At 49.3% G+C, this 22381-nt stretch overlaps 1 protein-coding gene across 12 annotated transcripts in view; it reads left to right on the top strand.

The window, feature by feature from the left end:
* Window positions 1-22381, top strand: part of MSI2 (musashi RNA binding protein 2) — a 379844-nt gene that overhangs the window by 303300 nt on the left and 54163 nt on the right. For all 12 annotated transcript variants that reach the window (XR_016022877.1, XR_016022876.1, XM_088802145.1 and 9 more), the window contains exon 9: window positions 15883-15997. Coding sequence is in view for 10 of the 12 variants with exons in the window: in XM_088802145.1 (XP_088658271.1) it covers window positions 15883-15997 (115 nt within the window). In the remaining 2 variants the exon portion in view is untranslated. The remainder of the gene's footprint in view (window positions 1-15882; window positions 15998-22381) is intronic.

Here is a 22381-nt window from a genome sequence, read left to right as displayed (position 1 = left end):
CCCAGGCGTTAAAACCGTACAGGCGAGATAAGTGTATGGGAACAGCACAGTGCCCTTAGCGGCGTTCTCTGCCCCTCCAAAGCCAGTGCCTTCCAGTTAGTACCTCTCTCCTTCTGGAGATTCCTACTTACTGTTTTTTAAACTAGAGAGATGGGGGGCTTAAAAGGAAACCTGCCTCCAGTGCCCGGATGCCTTGTTTATCCCAGCGAGGTGTGCTATTGATGGGCTCCACTGCAGGCTGCCTGGGCAGCAGGGAGCGGAAAAGGCAGGCGAGAGTGCTGGCAGCCACCCTTCCTGTCCTGCCAGGACTTAATGGTTCATCGGGAAGGCCCGACTAAGACTGACAAGAGACAGCGCTATATGCTGCCTCAGATGCATATGTGCAGCCCTTCACCATTGACTGGCTTTGAAAGCGCTTTATTCTCCTCACCATTCCAGTGGGGAAACTGAGGCCCAGGGGATATGCCCCAGGGCTCCCCAGATAGTGAAGGAGCTTGGTTCTTGAGCCTATTGGCTGTCAGATGAACCAAACAGACAGTTGTTTGAGCTTGGGGGTGGGGAGTGAATCCCCAATTGACACAGGGGTGCAATCAGAGGGTACTTTCAGCCCCAGAAAGGTAACCCGTGGGCTGGCTCGAAGCCAGAGAGCTTTGTGGCCATTGTCCCCAGTCATTTCACGTGTGTCAGCTTCTTTTCCACTCAGGTAGAGGCTGACTGTGGCAGGTGCAGGTAACTGTGTTGATGGTGTGACGGTTTCTGTTTTCCTTTGAATCTGGAGCTGGTACTGTTCTTTAAGAGAATAAGCAAAAATGGAAGTGGACAGGAGGAAGGGGTGGGGACAGAGTGGTTGGGATCACAGACAGGCTTTGGAGGTGTCGCTGCAGGGTCCCAGCCCAGCACCACCAGTTCCAAGCTCTAGGGAGAATTTAGAGGTGCTGGGAAAGGGCACTGGTAGGTCACCTCCCTGAGCTTCATTCAGTCTGACAGGGCCTGTGATGGCCGCCTCATTGGGGCTGCTAGGCTGGGGGAGACACCACAGGCAAAGGTGGTGCATGGGGCCTGTGCACGGTCTTGCTTGATAAGCGTGGCCTCCAGCCGTCATCCGTTGTTGTCAAAGGACTTCTTCAGCGCGCTCCCCTCTGAAGGGCTTTGGGAGAGGAGCCTGAATCCTGAATTGCTGTAGGCTCTGTGATACTGGTTTCTACTTCTGAGGCCCAAAGCAAAGGAAGTGAATTTAAACTGTGCGATGGAGAGAATTCAAATGAGAGATCAGAAAGACTGAGAACTCGGAGACTGCCAAGCAGGGACACAGGCGGTTGTTAGGCTGTCCGGGGGCGTGTTTTGTAAACTGGACTGCGCTGTGAAGCTGGAAAGACCCATCTCTTGGAGCCCCCGCAATCTCTCTGTGAATTCAGCTGGAACAGAGAGCTGTACTGCCCCCAAACGTGCCTGGAGCTCCTGTTTTCTCCTAGTCACAGATAAGAATGGGCTCACTGCTGACTAGTCACAAAGGTAGGACTCGAATCCAGGTCTTCTGATTCTGAATCCAGTGCTCTTGTGCCTGGCACTCAGTGGGCTAAATAACTGTGGAAGGAATAAGGATTAGATAAGGGGCCGTGTGACCCTGAGGCACATCATAATTTTCACAGCCATTTCCCATTTAATTTGGTTGGCGAATCTCCTGGGCATTTTTTAAAAATGAGAGCCCTTCTCTGCCATCTGGGAGAACTAGCACAGTAGGCATGAGTGCTTCTCGGGAAGGTGGGATCCAGGAACTCTGCCTTCCTCCCTATATAGTCTCTGCCTGAAGGAGGTCACCTCCAGGGTGGTGGCAGGGGAATGGCCAAAGGACCCCCATGGCACTCTCCCACACAGAGATCCCACAGCTAACGTCTCTGAGTGCTAACTACATGCTCTGCCGAGCACTTGCTTTATGCACCTCTTCTCATTTGATTATCACACACACTTTGGTGTAGGTACTAATTATTATCCCCATTTTACTGATAAGCAAAATGAGGCAGAGAGAAGTTCAGCGCCTTGCCCAGGGCCACAGGGTCAGTGAGTGGTAGCACCAGATTTCAAGTCCCAAAAGCTTAATGCCCAGAGCTCACATTTTATACCCGATAGGCCATTTCCGCTCTCCAGGCTGAAAGAGACTTTAAAAGTCATCTGGTCTACAGCCTTCCACGGCCACTGACTGCCTGCTCTGCCAGTCATGTTGTGGACCATGTGGTTCCTCATCCTCCTAAGAGACGGGTAAGGAGATAGACTCACTCAGGGCCCAATTCCGGCTGGGCAGAAGGGCCACGCTTGGGTGTAAGGGGTCCCAGATGGCACAGTGGATCTCCAGGCAGGTGAGTGAGGGACACTGAGGGTAGCTGGCTGCCATCCCAGCTCAGGGCCCAAGCCACGAGAGCTGAGACTCAGCCCCTTCCTCCGTCGTGGCACAGGTCAGAGTGAAGCCCCAATGTGGCTCTGTCTCCATAAACACACACGTGCACATGCTGAGCTACGTGCTGACCCTGCAGAGAGGGACACCTCCGGCTACTCGGCTAGCCCAGGCGCGGGCACAACTAATAACGCCTCCTGCCGTGTGCCCCTGATTGAAGCAGCCTCCGAGCAGCAGGGACACTTGCTTGATTAGTGCCAGGCAGCCTCCCGGCGGGCAGCCGCAAGGAGGGAGGCGGGCGTCGACAAAGAGAACTTAGGGTACAGTTTGAATGGTGCCTGGGTGAGGGCACCTCAGGTGGAGCCTGTTCCCACTCCTGATTCAACAGAAAGATATTGGTGTTTACATGCGGTCTCCTTTTGTCCTGAGGTTGGGGTCGTTGTCCCATTTTATAGAGGTTGACACGAGCTCCGAGCGGTGAAGGGACTTTCGCTGCCCATGGTTCTAAGTGGCAGAGCTGGGATTTGAACCTGGGTCGTTCTGGTTCCGTCTCGATGTTCTTCCCACTGTACCCTGTTGCCAACTTAGGCAAACCTCCTTATTGAAAAACCTGGATTGATTCGAGTGAGGAATGTAAGCAAGGGCTTTTATTTGCTTTTTATAAGGATCACTATAGGACTCCTTACCTTCTCCTTGTGCCTCTAAGGTGTTCTAATTTATATGAATTGCTAAGCAGTTTGCAGGCTTGTTAGTAATGTCGGCTTAGGCCCCACCCGCGACCTACCAAATCCGTCTGCATTTTGACAAATCTCCAGTGATTTGCGTGCATGTTAAAGTCTGCGAAGCACGGGGCAAGGACCACAGCAAAGGAGAGACAGTGCAGTAGTTGTGGGTCAAATCGTCCATCCAGTGTCAGAAGGAAGGAACCCAAGATGAGGGAACTGAGGCCCTAAGAGTATGGAGCCAGATGAGCTGCCTGGCACAGGACCCCCCCCCCCACACACACACACACACACACTGGGTGAGGCTGGTGCTCTTGGCACCACTGCACACTCCCTTGTGGTCAGAGAGACCAGGGCTCCGTCCCGAGGAAGCTGTCAGTTCAGGGACTCCCCCACATGGCCAGGCCCTTGCTCTCTGATATGGGCCTTGGAGCTTTGACCATACCTGTATGAGTACGTCCACTGGGGTGAAGGGCTGGATCCTGAGAGTGACATACGATGTCCCTAGTTGGGACCTACTGGGTCATTTATGGGTACCCAGGACTTTGGAACACAGGGACCCGAGCCTGAATCCCAGATCCACCTCTGGTTGTCCCTTGACTAGGAAATCCCCTACCTGTCTGCACCTGTTTGCCCCTCTGTACGATGGGAAGGATGATGACCACTGCCCTTTGCAGCTTATCGAAAGCCCTGGTTTGGTTCCTGACCCTGGGGAGTCTTTATCTGCTCTGCTATGGGGTATAGAATCCCACAGCCTTGAAGGAATCAGCCCTCCAGAAAACCTCCTTGGTCACTGCGCGTTTCCTCCATTTGGCCTACAGCTAGGAGCCAAAAAACTATTTGTAAAGGGCCCAAGAGTAAATATTTTAATCTTTGAGGGCTCTACGGTCTGTCACAACTACTCAGCTCGGCTATCGTAGTGCAAAAGCAGCTACTGACAGTATGTAAATAAGGGGGCATGGCTACATTCAAATAAAACCTTTTTTACAAAAATAAGCAGAAGCAGGATTTGGCCCATGGATATATAGTTTCTGACTCCCAGCCAAACTAACGTAGCTCAGAGCAGACAAGGTCTGCTTATCTCAAGAGGCCCAAGGGAAAGGCTTTTAGCTAAGAGGTCACTCAGGTTCTCTATTGAGTCAGCTTTTTACTAGTCAGAGGCAGAGTTTGGAGGTGGGGGTACCCCCAAACAGACGCTGGGGTTTAGGACACCAGCCTGTGGAAAGTATCAGTGCCTTCATTCTTTGAGGGGCCCCCAAGCACGGAACAGGTGGGGAGTGAAGTGGTCAGAGTGGTGTGCCGTCGGCCCGAGACGCCTTCCCAGCAGAGGTGCCACGAGCCTCTCACTGCTGAATGCCCCACAGCACTCCTCCTCGCTCTGCTGTGTGACCTTGGGCAAGTTGACCTGGCTTCTGTGCTCCCATCTCTGTACGACAGGTAATGATGGCACCTGCCTCACAGAGGGCGGGGACTTAGGACTTGTGAGGGTTTTTACCAGGCTGTAGCACACTCTATCAAAGTGATGGCATTTTCTTACTACTTCTACGACTACTATCCTCTTCACCATCATCATCATCACTGTCATTATTCCTGGAATCGTTTTATTGGACAAATACGTAATCATAAGGTAAGGTGGTCCTGGGCAGATTACAAGTCAGTGCGATGCAAGTGTGTGTGTCTCTGGGGCAGGGAGCGGTGTGTGAGGTGAGCGCTCGATGCTATGGCTGGGCGGTGGTCCCAAGGAGAGGAGAAAGCTCACATGCTGCAGAGCAGAGCAGACGGGACCCACAGATGTGATTTTCTAGATCCCAGGGAAGCTGACTCAGGCCCTTCAGCTGAATCATCCTTGGGGGAGGTTCTGAAAGCCCCACTTCTAAGAGCAAAGCCTGGTGAGATCGCAGGCCCTCAGCCCACGGCACCCTCGGGGATTAACCCTGGAGCCGGGCCTTCTGGGTAGGATTAGGAAGAGAGAGCAGAAGTGTCCTGGATTGGCCCCTGGGCCTCGGGGCTGGGTGAGGGGATCCACTGAGGCCCCCATGGGGTGCTGCCACCTGGCAGGGTACCCAGTGACTGGGCACGCATCCTTTCCCTCAAAGCTGCTGCTCCTCAGCCCAACTGAGAGCTGGGTCCAGAACCAGCCCCAAAGTGGAGGGGGATGGGGTGGATAATGTGGGTGGAATTAACTAGGCTTCTGTGTTCACCATCCTATTTGTAGCATCATTCTCACTCGTAAGCTAATTTTAGCCATCCATTCTGCTTCTGTTACCATTTATAAAATGAGAATGTCAAATGCAATATTAAACAAGCAGGATGAAGGCAAAAAAAAAAAAAAAAAAAAGGGAAATGCCAGAGAGGCACTTAATAAATGAATCTTGTGTTTACGTGGAGAAGGAGAAGCCCTGTGTCTCCCCCACCCCCATGATGCACTGGCACACACAAGTTGTTTGTGTATAAATTGTTTATGTACCAGCTCTGTTAATGCAGGCAGAGGGATTTGCGTGTTGGGGAAGGTGAGGACAGCAGCCGGGAGGCCAGGCTGGGGGTGTTGGGGGTAAGTGTTTGTCGCTATTTAGGCAGAAGTAATGTGCCCGGTGGGGAGGTGGCCTCCCAGTCTCCTGAGTCTGCCTCCTTTGTCCTTCATCTGTCCTCTGGTGAGGCCACTGCAGTGGGGCGGGGAGAGTGGAGCATCTTTCTCAGTATCTAGCTGCCCCTCACCTCTGGGCTTTTCCATGTGTACTGCTCCTTGCATCCCCTGCACACCACCCACGGCGGGGAGGGGGCATGGAGACCACCCAAAGAGGCTGCTCCCCTCTCTCTACACCCCTTCTCTGGGGCCTGTTCTTTCTTTGACTTTGCTCAGCCGTTCTTGACAGCCCAGGGAAGTGCAAGCTAACGCTCAAGCCACACCTTTTCTTCTCTTTTAAATAGAGAAATTAAGGTAGGCCCCATCTGTGCAGGGTCTCTGGCAGAGCCCACCCTGGTCTGGGAGAAGCACCCAGCCTGGTGACAGCATTTGGGCACCTGCTGGAGGCTGAGCTTTCTTTTCACTTTGAAATGTCCTTGCAGGTTCCCAGAAAGGAAAAGGAGAACAGCTGTTGCTGCCACCGTCAGCTTTTTCCCCAAATAGTGCAGCCTGTGCAGCTCCCTTTGCGCACCTTGCTGATGAAAGCAGGAAGATGGGGCCTTACCTGGCTGGCAGGTGGGGGAGGTTAGGGAAAAAGTCAGTGGCAGCATGCCTGGAATCTGCGGGCTTGGGGGGGTGGCAGCCACTTTCTCTCTCCTCTCTGCTCCCCAGTCTTTGGAATTTACACAGCACAGATGTGAACTTGCCTTATCACCTTCAAAAGCGTTTACCTACCGTGTTTCCCCCAAAATAAGACCTAGCCGGACAATCAGCTCTAATGCATTTTAGACCCAGTCTTATTTTACTATAATATAATATATTACCATAATATAATAATATAATAAGACCCAGTCTTATTTTACTATACTAATATTAGTATAATATAATATACTGAGTCTTATATTAATCTTTGCTCCAAAAGACGCATTAGAGCTGATTGTCCGGCTAGGTCTTATTTTCGGGGAAACGCGGTAGGCTCCATGTGGAGGACAGTAAGTGTGACCCAACCAATGATATCCAGCACGAGTGCTTAAAGGGTTAGCCCGTTTAATTTAGTAGCTCCCTGCAGCGCTGTGGGGTAGGCGCTGTATTTCACTATTTCACAGATGAGAAAATTGAGGCACAGAAAAGTCAGAAGCCGCAGTTTAAAGCTAGGTAGGAGCCTCAGCCTCTAGGCTGGACTGCAGTGGGGGGTCGAGACCCCTGCCCCCAGAACAGATGGGGTGGGAGGCTACAGTCACGGAGCATGTGTCTCAGATGGTGCTGGGGGCCAGCTCCTGTCCACTGCTCACCCAGACTGTGAGTACCTCCTAGGAGAGCCTCAGCTTAATGAATTTATCTGTGTGTCCAGACCTGGCCCCTTCCTGCTACATAGGAGGTGCTAATAGTATTGGTTTATGACTTCTTTCACTTTGCCTTCGCTGATTTTAATAAAACACCGAGCAGAGGAAACAGTGTATGAAATTGATTCTGGAAGTGTTAGGGAAAGTAATTCTGGAACTAGGATTGGGAATGGGTTTGTTTAAGGAATAGCATCTGAGGTGGGCCTTGAGGTCTGGGTAGTGAGACAGTGGCTGGGAAGAGCTGTGCAGGCAGGACCTGCACGGCCAGAGGGTGTGAACAAACGGATTTTAAAGTTGGGGACCAAGGATTGAATCCCGGCTGTGCCGTTACCTGGCTTTGTGATCTTAGACAAATCATTCCTCAGGACCTCAGTTTCCTTTTATAGTGTAACGGGGGCTAATTAGGCCAAGTCAGAGGAAATGAAGAGTTGATTAATGAGGGTGTTGAGAACAGTGAATTTCCGAGGACTTCTGTGTGCCATGCACTGAGCTTTATGTGCATTACATATATATGTCATTGTGTGTATTACTACATTATATGATATATGTGTACTCACACGCGCACACACATGTGAGGATGTCATGACAACGTAGCATATGGGAAGTGCTCAGTGCGCAATAGGTGCCTTCCTCCCCAGAGTAATCCTGCTGACCAGGGAGATGGAGTCAAGATCGTATGTCCTGCCGGACTCTCAGTGCTTCTCACAAATGGTCTGTTTCTAGCAAGCACGTGTCCTTTGAAGGTGGAGGTTTCTGCTGGCGGCCATCACTTGCCTAAGCTGGCATTTCCGTTTTGGTTTGCACAGTAACCCCTTCTTCCATAGACTTCAGGGGCGGGGGGGTGTCCCACATCTGTGAGGACCGTTTCGCAACAAAACAAGACCAGTGGGGGTACAAGTGGGCCCCCTGGTGCTTGGCCACGCGCTGCTGCCTGTCTACCTGGACAGTGCCTGATGGAGACGTCCAAGGAAGGGAGGAGGGAAGGGACAGAACACAGAACTCCCTTCTGCTCAGTTCCCAGAATTGACGGTGCCCTGCAGAGAGGCCTTAGTTTGCAGAGGGCAGAGGGCTGGCACTGGTGAGGGGCAGGTATAGCAGGATGGCTAGGCACCCTCCCCTGCTGGAGGCAAGGGCTGGGTCTTGCCAGTGCGGCTGTCAGGATTCCCGGGGTGTCCTCGCCCATGATGGAATCTCAGGTTAGGACTCCCTCCTGACCCTGACCGTGGATACACAGAGTGACTCAGTAGCATGGAAACCCTAGTATGGACATTAGAACCGAGAAGAGGTGACCTGACTCTCTGAAGGTCACTCAGGGAGAGCTACCCAGCAGGTGCATTTCGGGTATGGTTCCACATTGAGAAGAGCCTGGGTCTTGCCTTCCCTCTGCAGGCCCTCTCTGCCTCTCCTGAGGGCTTGTTCATGTGCTTCTCAGCCCGCACCTTGGTCTTTACGGGACTCTTTCTTCAATTCTCATTCAGCAACTGCCTTGAACAGGGCCGGCTTCCTGGGTGTGCCAGCAGAGCAGCTGTTGCAGGCCCTGCATGCAGAAGGGTCCTCAATGGTTTCATGCGCTGCTGATGCCATCTTGGAACTCTTGGATATTGTTAGACAAAGGCCACCATGTCTTCATTTTGCAGCAGACTGCGTGTTCTCTAGCACATTCTGTAGCCAGCCACACTCTGAAGGACAGCAGAGGCTCAGTGCCTCCCCGAGGAACTCACCTGTGTTTATCTTCCTTGCTCTGCAGGTTCCATGAGAGAAGGTCCTCTCTGAATCTTGTTTATGAACCTGCAAGAGCCTCATGAAGGGTCCTGTCTTCCTGGTTTCCAGAAAAGCTTGTGACTGGCAGAAAGGGCAAGAGAGAGCAATGGGCAGGAGGAAGGAAGGCTGTGGCCGTGGGATGGCGCAGGCCAAGCGGGGAGCTGTATGTGGTTTCTGGGGTACAGCTCACCCCTCCTGCCTTCCTGGAGAGATTTGGGTGGCTCCTAGGCTCCAGGCTGGACCCCTGAGACGTTACACTGGGGTGTCATCTCCTCTTCCCTTTGTCTCCCTGGAAGGTGCTCAGGGCCTAACAGCCAGAGGAGATGGTCAACTTGGGGCTTCAGAGAAGCAGTGTTGGCCTGGAATCTACCAGAACCTGGCTGGGGAAGTGCAGCAGCTTGAGTCAGAGGAGGAGCTGATCTTGGGGCAAGACCAGGTCAGGCCTCTGTGTCTTTCAGGAAACTCCCCAGAAGGACGGTGCCCCCATGGGCAGCTCTGTTCCCCTCCCTTCCTACCAGCCAGACAGTCCAGGTTGATCTTTCTGAGCAGCTGTGGATTTTATCCTCCCCTGGAGGAGTAAATCACTTCTAACATGACCTGTTTGGGGTGAGAAGTGAAGCTACAAACACTGGCCTCTTCAGGCCACACAAGAGTTTCCTTGTCCTGGGCTGTAAATCAAGGCCCCCGGCACAGGGCTTGGGTTTCCCCAGACCGGGGTGGGGTCTGGTTTCCCTCCCAGCCCTCGGGGTATGCTGACTAGCGCCGTTTGTGTAGAAACCAGGAATGAACAAAAGCCTTTTCACTTCCCAGACCTTGGTTGGCATCCTCCTCAGACTGCCAGCCTCTTCCTCTTCCAAAAGGTGCCCGGCAGGGAGCTTGCCTCAGCAAGGCCTGCAGGCCCGTTGGGTGGGGGTAGCCACTCAGAGTAGCTGCAAAGAAGCTGTGCCCACGGAAGTCCTAGCTCCTTCTCCAAAAGCCAATGCCAAGAGTCTCCCCCTCGGGTGTGGCACAGGACCCTGTGCCCGGTATGCACCATGGCATTAGGCAGACCTGGGCTCAGACCCAGCCCTGCCACACATGGACTGTCTGCAACCGTAGGTGAGGTGTCTGAAGTCCCTGCGCTCCGGCTTCTTGTTCTATAACAGGGGTATCCAACCTTTTATCAGCGTTTTTCACCAAGGACCATATACGGTAAAATACACAAACAGCCGGGCCACTCACTCGAGGTGAAGTACGTATTGCCTCACCTGGTTTATTTAAGTAAACTAAATATATTTTTGGAATTTGCTGCGGGCCAATTAAAAATGAATCACGGGCCGCAGTCTGGACACCCCTGTTCTATAAGATGCATAGATAGTGATAAAGGGCATCATTGGGTCCACTGACAAAATAGTAATACAGACCCTAGATTAAAGTGTTGTTCATTGTTAAATGTCCTGAGGTTGATAACTGTACTGTGGTTATGTAAGAAAATGTCTTTATGTTTAGGAAATGCACACCATAACGTATGCAACCCCCTCTCAAATGGTTCAGGTGGGGGGAGTGGGGAGTCACAGATCTAGACCTAGACCTGGAGAGTGTGCACGTGATAAAGCAAAAGTGACAAACTGTTAACAGGTCAATCTGGATAAAGGGTGTACAGGCGGTCTTTTTACTCTCCTTGCAACTTTTCTGTAAGTTTGAAATTATTTCTGGATAAAAAATTAGAAACAACCCTGGCTGAATTGCTTTGGACCCTGGTTGGAAGAGGCGGCCACCCCAACAAGCAGCCAACACAGTGTTAAGAGAGCGCACGTGCAAGCTCACATCGGGCCTCTGTTTGATTCATCTTCTCAAAGGAACATTCTTAAAGAGGGTTCAGCTCGGTCCTTCTTCTGAACTCGTACCCATGGGGCGACAAAGAAGCCATACCCCCTCTTCCCACTTTGCCAAGCTAAGCAGCGTATTTAGAGAGAGAAATTTTGAAGGAAACTGTATCTACCTTTGCGGGATAGGCCTTTGCCCCTTGGTACGGGGCTGCTTCTTGTCTTTGCCAGCCATGAAACCTGAAAACGGGAGACCTCATCTTCTCAGCGCGAGAAGTTGGTCTCAATGTCCTCTGAGGCTTCTTACAAGCACAAATCCAAATGGCATTTCCTGCTAAATCTCTAGCCCCTCCAACCAGACTGCTTTTTCTGGGTGCCATTAGCAGCAGTAGCAATGGCAGCCAGTGTGAAAAGCTGGCAAAGTGGGGTCTGAACTGTCGGTTGAGGAGATTCAAGGACTAAGCCTTGGTTGGAGATGTTCCTTCCTCAGATACTGCCCCCACCCATGGCTGCCCTAGCAAGAGCACTTTGGTGTGAGTAGTGGGGCGCATTTATTGTAAATGGGGGTCTTGGGGTGGTACTGAAACCGCTGGAGCAAGAGATCTGATCACCAGGAGAACCACTTCCGTTTTGCTTCTGTTGACCTGAGGAGCCAGATAAGTCTCTCTGGGACGGCCCTAGGAGGGGTGCACGTGTGGTCTGCCATGTGCCTCACGGCAAAGGCAGCCCTCAGAGCCCAAAGCCCCAAGAGCCCAGCCAGCCAGATACAAGGGGTGGGCGGACTGCTTCCCACTGTCCTGTCTGCTCACTGCTCTTCACTGATCTCATGTGGTAGCCCGTCTCCAAAGATGGCCACTGTGATCTAGGCCTCCCAGGGTTCGCAGCCTTGTTATTCCCTTCCCACAGCAAATCTAGGCTGGTTCCGTGGCACCAGTAGAATGTGATGGAAGTAGCAGTGTGACTCCCAAAGCTAGGTGTTGCCGCTTCTGCCTTGGTCTCTTGGAATGCTTGTGCTTGGGACACAGCCTCTTGAGACTCAGCCACCAGATTGTGAGAAGACCGAGTGCCATGAAGGAGCCACGAGTAGAGGCCACCCCCACCCCTACCCCCCAGACAGTCCCAGCGGAACCAGCGTCAACTGCTTGCTGTGTGAGTGAAGAAGCCATCTTGGACCTCCAGCCGAGTCCAGGCTGTCTCCGGCTCCAGCTCCAGGCCCAGCCACCATCTGATCACACATACATGAGAGACCGCAAGCAAGAGCCCTGCTGAGCCCAGTCAACTACAGAACCATGAGAGAGAGTGATAAATTGTTGCTCGAAGCCACTCAGTTTGGGGGTAGTTTGTTGCACAGCAGTAGATAACTGGGACAGAGTGTGTGGCTGTATGACCTACGCATGTGACTTCGGCCGCGATCATAGACTGGGTTTTCCCTGTTTGGGTTCTGACCATAACTCGGGTTGTTTATGCCAAGTTGCCTGGTTTGCACAGGGCCCAGAGGGAGGATAGCAGGGGTTGCGGGGGGGAGGGGGGAGTGGCCCAAATGTGGTCTAGCTCCAGAGGCTCCAGAGGCTGACAGGCCCAGAAGTGACAGGGGGCAGGTTGACGTATGATTACTTGCCTTAATGTTAATGTAAGGAGAATAAAATCCTTTTTTTTTTTTCAATAGAATGAGGGCTCTCGAGGTGGAAACCTGCCTTATGTATCTTTGCACCCCTCCACAGCCTAGCACTTGCCGGGCACGTTGAGTTCCTCGGCACCATTGAATTAAGTAGACTGGGTCTCCTTGACCATAACAAGCATGTGAGTCAGTCCATGCTCTGTACAGAACTTCACTGAGGGACCTGGGAAGGTAGGGGTTAACCTGATCCCTGCCCTGAGAATTAGCAGTCTGGTGGAGAAGATGAGTTTTCCTCCAGTCTGATGGGTAAAGGACGTAGTTTCATCGTCAGCAAGCCCTGTCCCACTGCAAAGACTCAGGATACAGGCAGAGAACAGCTGTGCCTCTCTCCCCTTTTGTGTGTGTTCTTCATACTACATCATCCGAGGAGTGGGAGGCTGGGTGGGCAGGCCTCCTGGTCCTGAGAAATGTCTCCAGAAGCCTTCAGTGCAGGCCAGGCCAGGCTCCCTGGTGCGACTGCTGCCTCTCTCTGTCACTCAAGTGCCCAGGATGTGCCAGGGTCCCCCAGAGAGTACACATGACATGGCCCCTGGCCTCGGGGAGCACTCAGGGTTGACACAGTGCTGTTTGATAGAACCCACACGGTCGGTGCTGCCCAAAACAGCACCAGCAAAGACAGCAGAGTTAAACAGAGCTGCCAGCCCTGCCTGCTCAGTGAGAGGAAGAGGAGGTGGGTTTGTTTAAAATGTTCCCATTACAGTCAGTTAACCTTTATGTTCCCTAAATGAAAATTGTATAAACCTGAAATTTTCGTTGATCAGGTTGCCTAGGAACAGGCAGCAGGTTTTCATAAGACAATGCAATAGATTGTCACCGATAGGGCTATTAGGAAGTGAGCTGGTTAGCGGTGTTATTCTGGCTCCTGGTGTTATCGTTAGGTAATTATCTGTCTACCTCTGCCGAGCACACCCATCTTCCCAGGCTCGGGCAGGCTCTCGGAAACGAGGTTTCTCAGCCTGCTTGTGAGTCCCCAGATTGGGATCTGGTGTCCAGGAGCAAGTTGTCACCCCTGTGGTTAGGGGAGAAATCTAAAAGACTCAATTTTGATGATTTCTTTTGAATCACCATCCCCCCCCCACTTGCAACAGTAATATTCAAAGCAGAAAACTTGGGAAATAAACAACAATAACAAAATGCACAATGGAAATTCAAAAGCAAAGTCACTCTAAAACAACTTTGCTGTGTCTTTTTCATATTTTCCCCCCTATGGTATATACCCTTGTTTATTTCCCACAAAGTCACTGTCATTTACTTTTTTCCCTGTGTGCAGTTAGGGTGACCAACTATCCTGGTTTGCCTGGGACCGACAGTTACCCGATACCCATGCATGTCCTTACCAGCTTTTTCCGTAGCTGTGTAGCTGTCAGTCAACTTGAATGAACCAAACTCAATCTGACCAACTCCCTGTTCTTGGACGTTTAGGCCATTTTCTTTAAAAAAAAAAAAAAAGGATCATTAATGCATATGGTAAATAGCCTCATCCATATGTCCTTGCAGGATAAATTCCTGCAAGTGGGATTTATTAGTCCAAAGGGTGTGCGTGTATAGTTTTTGATATTTTTTCAGGTTGTCCTCCAGAAAAGTATGTGCCAGTTTTCACCCCTAGTGCTCGTGCTCTCAGGGACTCAACATGAAATAATCCTTTCATCATGGCCAGTCTGATGGGGGAAAGCTATGTCTTGTTTGGGGATGTGGGCTTCTTTATTAGCCATTTGTGAATTGCCCGTTCAGGTCCTTTACCCATTTCTCCTTTGGGGATGCTCGTCTTTTTCCTTTTAATCTATAAAAACTCTTTTTGTATTAAGCGTATCAGTCATGGATGTTGAACCATGTTGTCCATTTTTTTAAAAAGCATGTGTGGTTATCATTCTTTAAAGAACAAGATTAATACCTATTATCTGTTGTCTTTGGAGGAAGAGGAGTTAATAGTTGAGGTAATTAAAGGTTTCCCCAACTTAAGCACATATATATGTACTTTTTTTTAAAATAAATTTTATTGGGAAATATTGGGGGCCAGTGTGTTTCTCCAGGGCCCATCAGCTCCAAGTAGTTGTCCTTCAGTCTAGTTGTGGAGGGCGCAGCTCAGCAACAAGTCCAGTCGCCATTTTCAGTCTTTAGTCACAGGGGACGCAGCCCACTATCCTATGTGGGAACTGAACCAGCAACTTTGTTCAGAACTTGCGCTCTAACCAACTGAGCCATCTGGTCGCCCCTAAAATATTTATTTGAAGAATTTGGGACGTGAGTATGTCCAAAATGAACAACTCACGTAGGTCCCTTTTAAAATATACCGTACACAGTTTAACTTTTTCTTCACATCTCAGACCTGCTGTAAACAATGGTAATTTTCTGTGTGATAGTGATACACCCAGCAGCTGTTGAGCTCCGTGGGGTTTTGGCTCCTATTCCATGTGGCCCCAGACTGCTTTTTCAATAAGATACCTGATTCTTGTCTTTCCCCATCACTCTCAGACTGTCATGCTGTTACTTTCGCTGCTATCAGTATCCCTGCCTTACCCTGTGACATCCCATCTTCATCAGCAATGGGATTGATGACCAGCTAACAATGCTTGTCAAGTTTATCTGTAAACTGAAAGCAAGTCAACACTGAGCAAGGAAAGGCCTAAGGAATATTAGTAGAAACAGTGTAGGAACTTCACAGGCAAAAGTTGTACTTATTTCCTGGGCTTGCGTTATTTTATTTTTTTTATATATCTATATTTTACATACATATATATAAAAATATATGTTGTTAAATAAGTGACCTTTGGATGTGTGAGCAGAATAAGATTGAGAAATTTTGCAGGCAGAAGGGAAACAGAAAGAAAAGACCAGCAACCACTTGAAGATGTTGCTGCGGAATGAGAAACTGGTAATCCACGTGAACAGAATCAGTGTTTAAGCTTAGTACTACTTCCCTCTGGAGTGTGCCAGGCAGGTTTTATGGAGATGGTGGCATCGCTGACCTAGAAATTTTAAATGTCTGGCTTTCAGGCCTGCTCCTGCTAGGATATGGTTTACAGCACGTTATGCAAGCCTTGTGATGTTCACTTTTCTCAGATATCTGAAATAGAGCTAAAACTAACTGGCCTGTCTGTTTAATAAGAGGTAGAGTCAGATGGCCCGATGTGAAAAGTCACTGACTTAAAAGGAACCTGAGGGGAATTTGTAAACATGTAAAGGGTCCACTAGTCATGAGGGATTGTTGCTATTGCTATTGTTATTATTCACAGACACATCAAACAGACTCTTTAGCTCTCATACCTTCCGTGCAAATTTCAATCTGAGCTCCCAACCCCCACGCATGTGTATCTTAACCTTACGTCCTTGCCACCCTTCCAAACCCAATTTCATCCTTGTAGGTTTTTCCAAAGCAGGATTTGCACAAGTGGTGTGTTTTCTTAAATATTTATTTTGCAGGCCATTTACTCAGCACGGCTATTTTTACAGTGAGCAAGGAGCAAGGCTAAAAATAACCTAGCTCATAACCAGATCAGTTCTGCATTTGACATTTACGTGGAATTCATTTGCATCTCATTTGTTCGCTTTTCTGTTTAACAGGTAGAATGTAAGAAGGCTCAGCCGAAAGAAGTCATGTTCCCACCTGGGACAAGAGGCCGGGCCCGGGGACTGCCTTACACCATGGACGCATTCATGCTTGGCATGGGGATGCTGGGTGAGTCTGGGTGGGACCCTGAGGACCCAGCAGAGTCACCCTGGATTGGGGGCGTTGGAGGCCTATACACCCACTGGGTTACCTTCCAGCTGGACAAACTGCTTTACCTGTCTGAGCCTTAGTTTCCTCATCTGTAGATGAGAATGATAATCCTCCTTGCAAGAGTTGTGACTATTAAATGAGCAGAGATAGAGAGATGGATTGATGGATGGATGGATGGATGGATGGATGGATGGATGGATGGATGAAGACCTAAGGACTCCTGACTGGCTTAACTTGTGTGAGCCGAGGTACATTTTCTAAAACTTGGGAGAGGAGGGGAAGTGGTGAGGGTGGGCGATAATCCTGTCTATTTAAATGATTAACATTTTTCTCCTGGGATATCAAAATTTGCATTTAAATGGATGTTTTAAATAGCCTGTTTTACTCTTTATTTGCAAAAAAAAAAAAAAAAAAAAAAAAAAAGATGATAAAAGACAGTGTGTTTGTCCTGACGAAAAATGATCTCTCCTGGCTTTTAGAGAAATTGAGTTGCATATTATGCCCCTTCCTTAAAGGTATCTCTGTCCGTCCTGCGTAGATAATTGAAAATCTTGCTGCTTAAATAGCATGAAAGATGGAGAAAGCAGTGGAGAAGCGTAATGGTGTGGGTCGCAACAATAATTAGAAATTTCAAGGCGAGAGCACAGTATTTTAGTGCAAGTTATTGTGTGTCAGGAAAATACTAATTAAATGGGATAAATGGTAGTTAATGGTAAAATTCCATTCAGGTACATGATCTGTCTAGTTTTAATGGGTTTTCATTTGGTTTGGTAAGAGCCCCTCTTCTATATTGTTTGATAAGCTCTTTATGTGTTTTCAGATTTGCTGCTGTGTTAAGTCATTCCTGGCTTAGTTTTAAATTTATAAAACTTTGCTGGGTTTTATAGGTTACTGAAAAAAATTGTCTCTATTTTTTTGAGCAAGGGCAGGTAAAGTTATTTGGGGGAACTTAAAATGGAGAGAGATGCCATGAGAATATAAAAAATGGCTGAGATGCTTATTCTTCTCAAATTAATGTTTTAGGTTTAACAGTTTCAAAGAAAAATCCTATCGTAATTCTTTGAAAATTGGGCAAATGATTCTAAAACTTACCTGGAAGAGGAAACACATAAGCATAAATCAGAAGATGTTTTAAAAGGAGAAATAAGAAAAGACTAGTTTGCCGAGTACCAGAACATAGCACAAAACTACAGTAATTAAAATAGTGTGGTATGTAGGAATGCATCTGTTCCTACAAAAAGTTAAAGAGCCTGAACTAAATATATTTCTATGTAAGAGTGTAATTATATTATACAATTATTTTTAGAAATCAGTGAAAATTATTTCCTGGTTGACTATGAGACACTTGTTGGGCTCTTGCTTGGAAAAAACACATTTTATTTGGTCTTTACCCTAGGTCGTATGCCAAAAGAAACTGAGTGGATTAATTAATAGGGTTTTTTTAATCAAAACTTAAAGAAAAGAGTTTGGGACCATTACCACCTTCTGGCTTTGGAGTCTCATGTAAAGGCCTTAGGGCACAAAATAGGAGACTTTTAAGGATCCGTATCTTTAGGAAGTGCCCCCACCTTTCTGGTCTAACTTGATGCCCTTTACCTGCAGGGAGAATGAACTGGGTTTTCTTCAGGGAGAAGCACAGGTGTGGAGTGAAGCAGGTTCACTCTTGTCAGTTGCCAAAGAGCAAAGGTGAAGCAGCCGTATCCAAGGAGGGCTCGGGACCCACATCTCCACAGACACCCAAGTTCAGTCCTTGAACAGAGTACACCCAGTGGTTTCCTAACAGGAGCCAAGACAGGAGGACCTTGTTGAATGCCTTGGGTCTTTGCGCACCTCCTGCATGGCCAGCCCTGGGTGAGCTCTGGGAGACGGTGCTTAACGAGGTGGACATGGTCTCTGCCCTCATGGAGCTTGAGGTCTAGTGAGAAAGATGACATTGACCAGCGTGTCTCACAGATACGTAATTCATCGTAATAGAGTTGTGGGGTGCTTTAAGAGTGTACGATGAGGAATGGAAACTAGTCTGAGGAATCAGGGAACATCTCCCTGTGGAGGTGACATTTCGGCTGCGATGCGAAGAATGAGTAAACCAAGGGCCATCCACACAGAAGGAACAGCCTTGGAACTTGAGGGTCCTAGTATGATACCCCAGGAGATGACTGTCCTGAGCAGGTGGGGCAGGTGCAGGCCGGCACATGTGAGAAGGAGGAGTGGCGTCCCAGGGGCTCCAGAATTGGGCTTGACCATGGTGGTGGTGGGCAGACCCGAATGTTCCTTGTATTTCTCGAGATGCTGTCCGATGGGCTCCTGCTCGCTGGGGGATGGATGTGTTGGGAATGTCAGGGGCTTACTCATCTGCCCCAACTCTTTCCCCTTCCTCTCGTGTCTCAAGTTATGACTTCCTCAAGCCTCAGTTAAGAAGTAATTGTTAGTTTAAAATGTCCTCATGGTTAAGAACCTGTTGGTTTTTTAGTTAAAACCTTCCCCAGCCCACCCCAATCACCCCCACCCCTGTTGCTTAAGGCTTTTGCCCACATAGCTCTGGTTGAGACTGCCACCAGGCAGGACCCCCAGACCTCAGCCAGCTCCCGCCTCCCCGCCCTCTCCCAGGTCACAGAGATGCTCCTCCTCCCCCAACCAAGCAGAGAGCCCCTTGGATGGAATTGATGGCATCGGCTGGGCCCCCCTCCGGGGTGGGGCTGTGTGGGCTCTGAAAGAGCTCAGGACTTCTGAATCAAATCTGCATCCTCACCCTGTCAACTGTGTGACTTGGGGCAAGTGACAGCTTCTCTTTCCTTCAGTTACCCCACCCATAGATAGGGATATGGGGACCCTCCCTTCATGGAGTTGAGGATAAATGGAACCATATCATGCCCAGCCAGTATTTTGTCAAATCCGAGCTGCATGGCTGGTAAAATGTACCTTTGTGTACCATTCAGAATGAAAAATATATATATACTGTTAATTAAACTGCACTGAGGCTTTCTTACCACATCGATGGTGAGATAGATCCCACTTTCTTTCAAGAGATGTTAAAATGTGGGGGGGGGCGGGGGAAGTGTATCTTCGGGTCTATGAAGCATAGTAGTAGGTGCTCAAGCTGGGAGCCACGATTAATAAGGTCCTGGGGAGCCCTGGGCAAATTACCACTTGAGTAGGTGCCTGATACTCTTCCACGTGGGGACCCTTCCTGCCCTCGGCCAAGAACTTAGCTAGACCCTCAGGTGTGACTTGTGCTGTGGCACCTACAGCCTCCACCTCAGTTCGGACCCCCAGCTCAAGGAGTTGGATTATCTTCTACCTGCCAACAAAGGCCCACTCCAGGCCTGCTGCCCTCCAGACCTCAGCAGCCCCCGGCCCTCCTGAATCCCCCAGTCCCTATGGCGAGCCCATCCAGTCACTTGCTGAGAGACAGGGCCTCCTGAGAGGTCCCTACATATGCTTCCAGCCAGGAACCAGCTCAGCCCGAGCTCCGGGCAGAAGGGATGAATCAGGCACAGTACCCAAGGAACAAACTCTCAGCCTCACAGTCTGGTTGGCCTGTTGCCTCCCTAGCCAGGCCGGAGTCTCCACCGAGCCTTCTCCGATACCCCTGCCGGAAATGTCCAGGGCTGGCCTCCATTTCGCCCATTGGCACAGCTTGCAGCCTGGGCCTCTGGACTGTGGGCGAGGAGAGTGCCATCTGCTGTGCTGTGATTGAAACCCATGCTTCCTCCCTCTAAAGTGGTGTCATCAGGGGGAGTCTAATGCTTCGGGAGGGTGGCCTGACATGCCCCCATTAGTCAAGGGGGTCAGCCTCTCCCTGCTGCACTAAGCCTGCATATGTCCTGGAATCATTATCACCACCAACAATTTGATGAACTGGGCTCACACAGAAAACCATTTAAAAAAAAATTATTAATGAATGGAATGAGATGAAGTTTCAGTGATTTGAACTTTTTTTGTTGAAAGAGCAGCAAAAGCACTTCTAGGGTTTTAAAACATGAGACGATAAAACATTAAGGTTTTTTAAATCCATTCATTCAACAACTATTTATTGAGTACCTGCTAAATGCCAGGCACTTTTCTAGTCGCTGAGAAGGCAGCAGAGAATGAAGCCTCTGATCTCAGGGAGCTGATATTCTAGTGAAACCATACACACACTGGTCTGTCAATAACCTGGAAACTGTGGAACTAATTTTTAAATGTCCTTTAAGATTTCTCCACACTTGGGGAGGTCTCATCAAAGGAAGGCTGGTGAGCATATAGTTGCACAGTTATTCCTTCTCAATCTTGCTTGATACGACTACAAACGTCCTTGGGGGGAACCTACAGCTGCTTTGGTTTTAGCTTTTACAGCCTTTGACAGAATTATAGAATAATCGGCCCAATGGGAATTCCTTATAAGAACGTAGAAGAGAAGAGGAGGGGTTAGGTTTCCCTGCCTTTGCGCTGGACAAAACCAAAATCAACTGAGACCCTTAGAAAAGGTCTTTTTGTAGCCCTCAAAGTTTATTCCACTGGCTTGCAGCAGCAAAGAGGTACCCACAGTTACCCAGCTCAATGCACTAGAATCTCTTTAGTTTGTCTTAATGAAAGTGGACTTAATAAAAGCAAACATGATTATTGTTGATATATTTGATTCCTCTTGGCCTTCTCAGCCATGTAATCTGACTGCCTTCCAATCTCTTGACCTCACCGGGCACATGCTATTTAACAGGTTGGATACTAGTGGTAGAGAAATACCTCATTGCTGAGGCCTTGAAAAGCTTCACCCTGCAGGCCCAGAAATGGAGAGACACTTGACCAACTGAAGAAAGCCAGAGGCATTCTTATCCGTGCTCGTACTGGGAAGGCCCTGTGAAATCCTAGCCCAGTATTCCCTAATAGTAAGCCCCTCTGAAATGAAAGCCAAAAGAAATCATCATCGAGAAGAGATGAGCTGTAATCTGCTGGCCTTCACTTACAAACCAAAGATGGATTCGGTATGGTGCCCCCACCAAGGCCGTGCTCTGCACACCCCACAGCCCATGTGTCACACTCTCACAGTTCCCTTGTCTCTTTCAAGTTGGGGGCCTGGTTGGGAGCAGTTTTCCATGACTCTGGGTAGCGAACGCCTGGGAGAGGATGAGTCATGTGAATGCAACATCTCCTAGGCTTGGAGCAAAGATCTAGAACCACAATTCTGAGAATTCTGCCAGCATTCCCAAAAGAGGGCCCTCAAATGAGCTGTCCAATTCAATTTCTCTTGTTGATTTCCAAATTTTTTTTCCACAATAGAAAGCTGGTCTGTAAGAAAGGTGGCCATCCAGGCAGAAGGCTTAGTTTTTTCTTTAGTGACAAGAGATAATTACTGTGGGATTGATCAGGCATCCAGAGTACTGGAGCAAATAAATTGTGCAGTCGCCGGTGCAGGAGGGGCCCGGCTGCTAATGGAAGTGGTGGCTGGGTCATCTCACCGTAATATGGCTTGATGGAGCATCCGCATGGGTCTGCTGTAATGTGCTATTGATATGCAGCCAGCCAATTTCCCCTGTGTGGCTGGGGCTGGGAGCCGTTCGAGCAGAGCTGGGCTGCACAGCAGTAAATGAAGAGGAAAATTGAAGTAATGTTGTATTATAAATTTATGATTTCATCTGCCTGACCCAGAGGACGTTTGGCAATGGGGAGGTGGCGATAAGATCCCCTACTCTGGCAGATGCCACATTCTTACCTTTGTTGTTCAGGAGACAATATTGATGTCTCCGAGAAGACTGGGGTAAGGGCCCCAGATTGGGGTGAACTTGACAATGCTTTTTCTTCCTTCTTGTTGAAGACTTTCAAGTATGCCAGGAAGAAAGCAGATATAATGGAGTCTTCCTACTGGTGGGCCGAATCAGGGAGGGACTAGGCATTCCACCTCCCTCCACGCCCACCCACTCTGAGGGCGTCTTGAAGGTGACACATGGGCCTACACTTTTGCTGTCGGATTAACACTGAAATATTTAAGACCCCCCCAGCACTGAAGTTAGAAGCAAAGGAGTCATTTTTCATCAGGAAAGGCCCCAGGCAACCGTGCTTTGGCTGCTTGTGTATAATCCGTTTATCAATATTGTTGAAATAATGGTATAAGAAATCTAGTGCTAAATGATTTGATTTGATAGCAGGTGATTAATTGGGAGGAGAATTGAGCTGGCCAGCCATGAAATAAGTACCAAGGAAGGAGCCCAGCTGCGCGTGTCCATTTCAGGCGTCCGAGTCTTGGCCTCTGTCCGTCATCGCCGTCCCTCTGTTCTTCTTTCCCCATCGGGTGCCATCGAGAGCTCCGCGTCTCACTTGGGTCCTGCTCCTCAGAAGTTGGTGCAGAGCTGCCAGGTCATCCTGTCT

This window comes from Rhinolophus sinicus, chromosome 12 (assembly GCF_057876585.1).
Source record: "Rhinolophus sinicus isolate RSI-liver-muscle chromosome 12, RSI-T2T, whole genome shotgun sequence".
Lineage (NCBI taxonomy): Eukaryota > Metazoa > Chordata > Mammalia > Chiroptera > Rhinolophidae > Rhinolophus > Rhinolophus sinicus.
The sequence above is the reverse complement of the archived record's forward strand: the minus strand, read 5'-3'. Positions and strand labels throughout refer to the sequence as shown.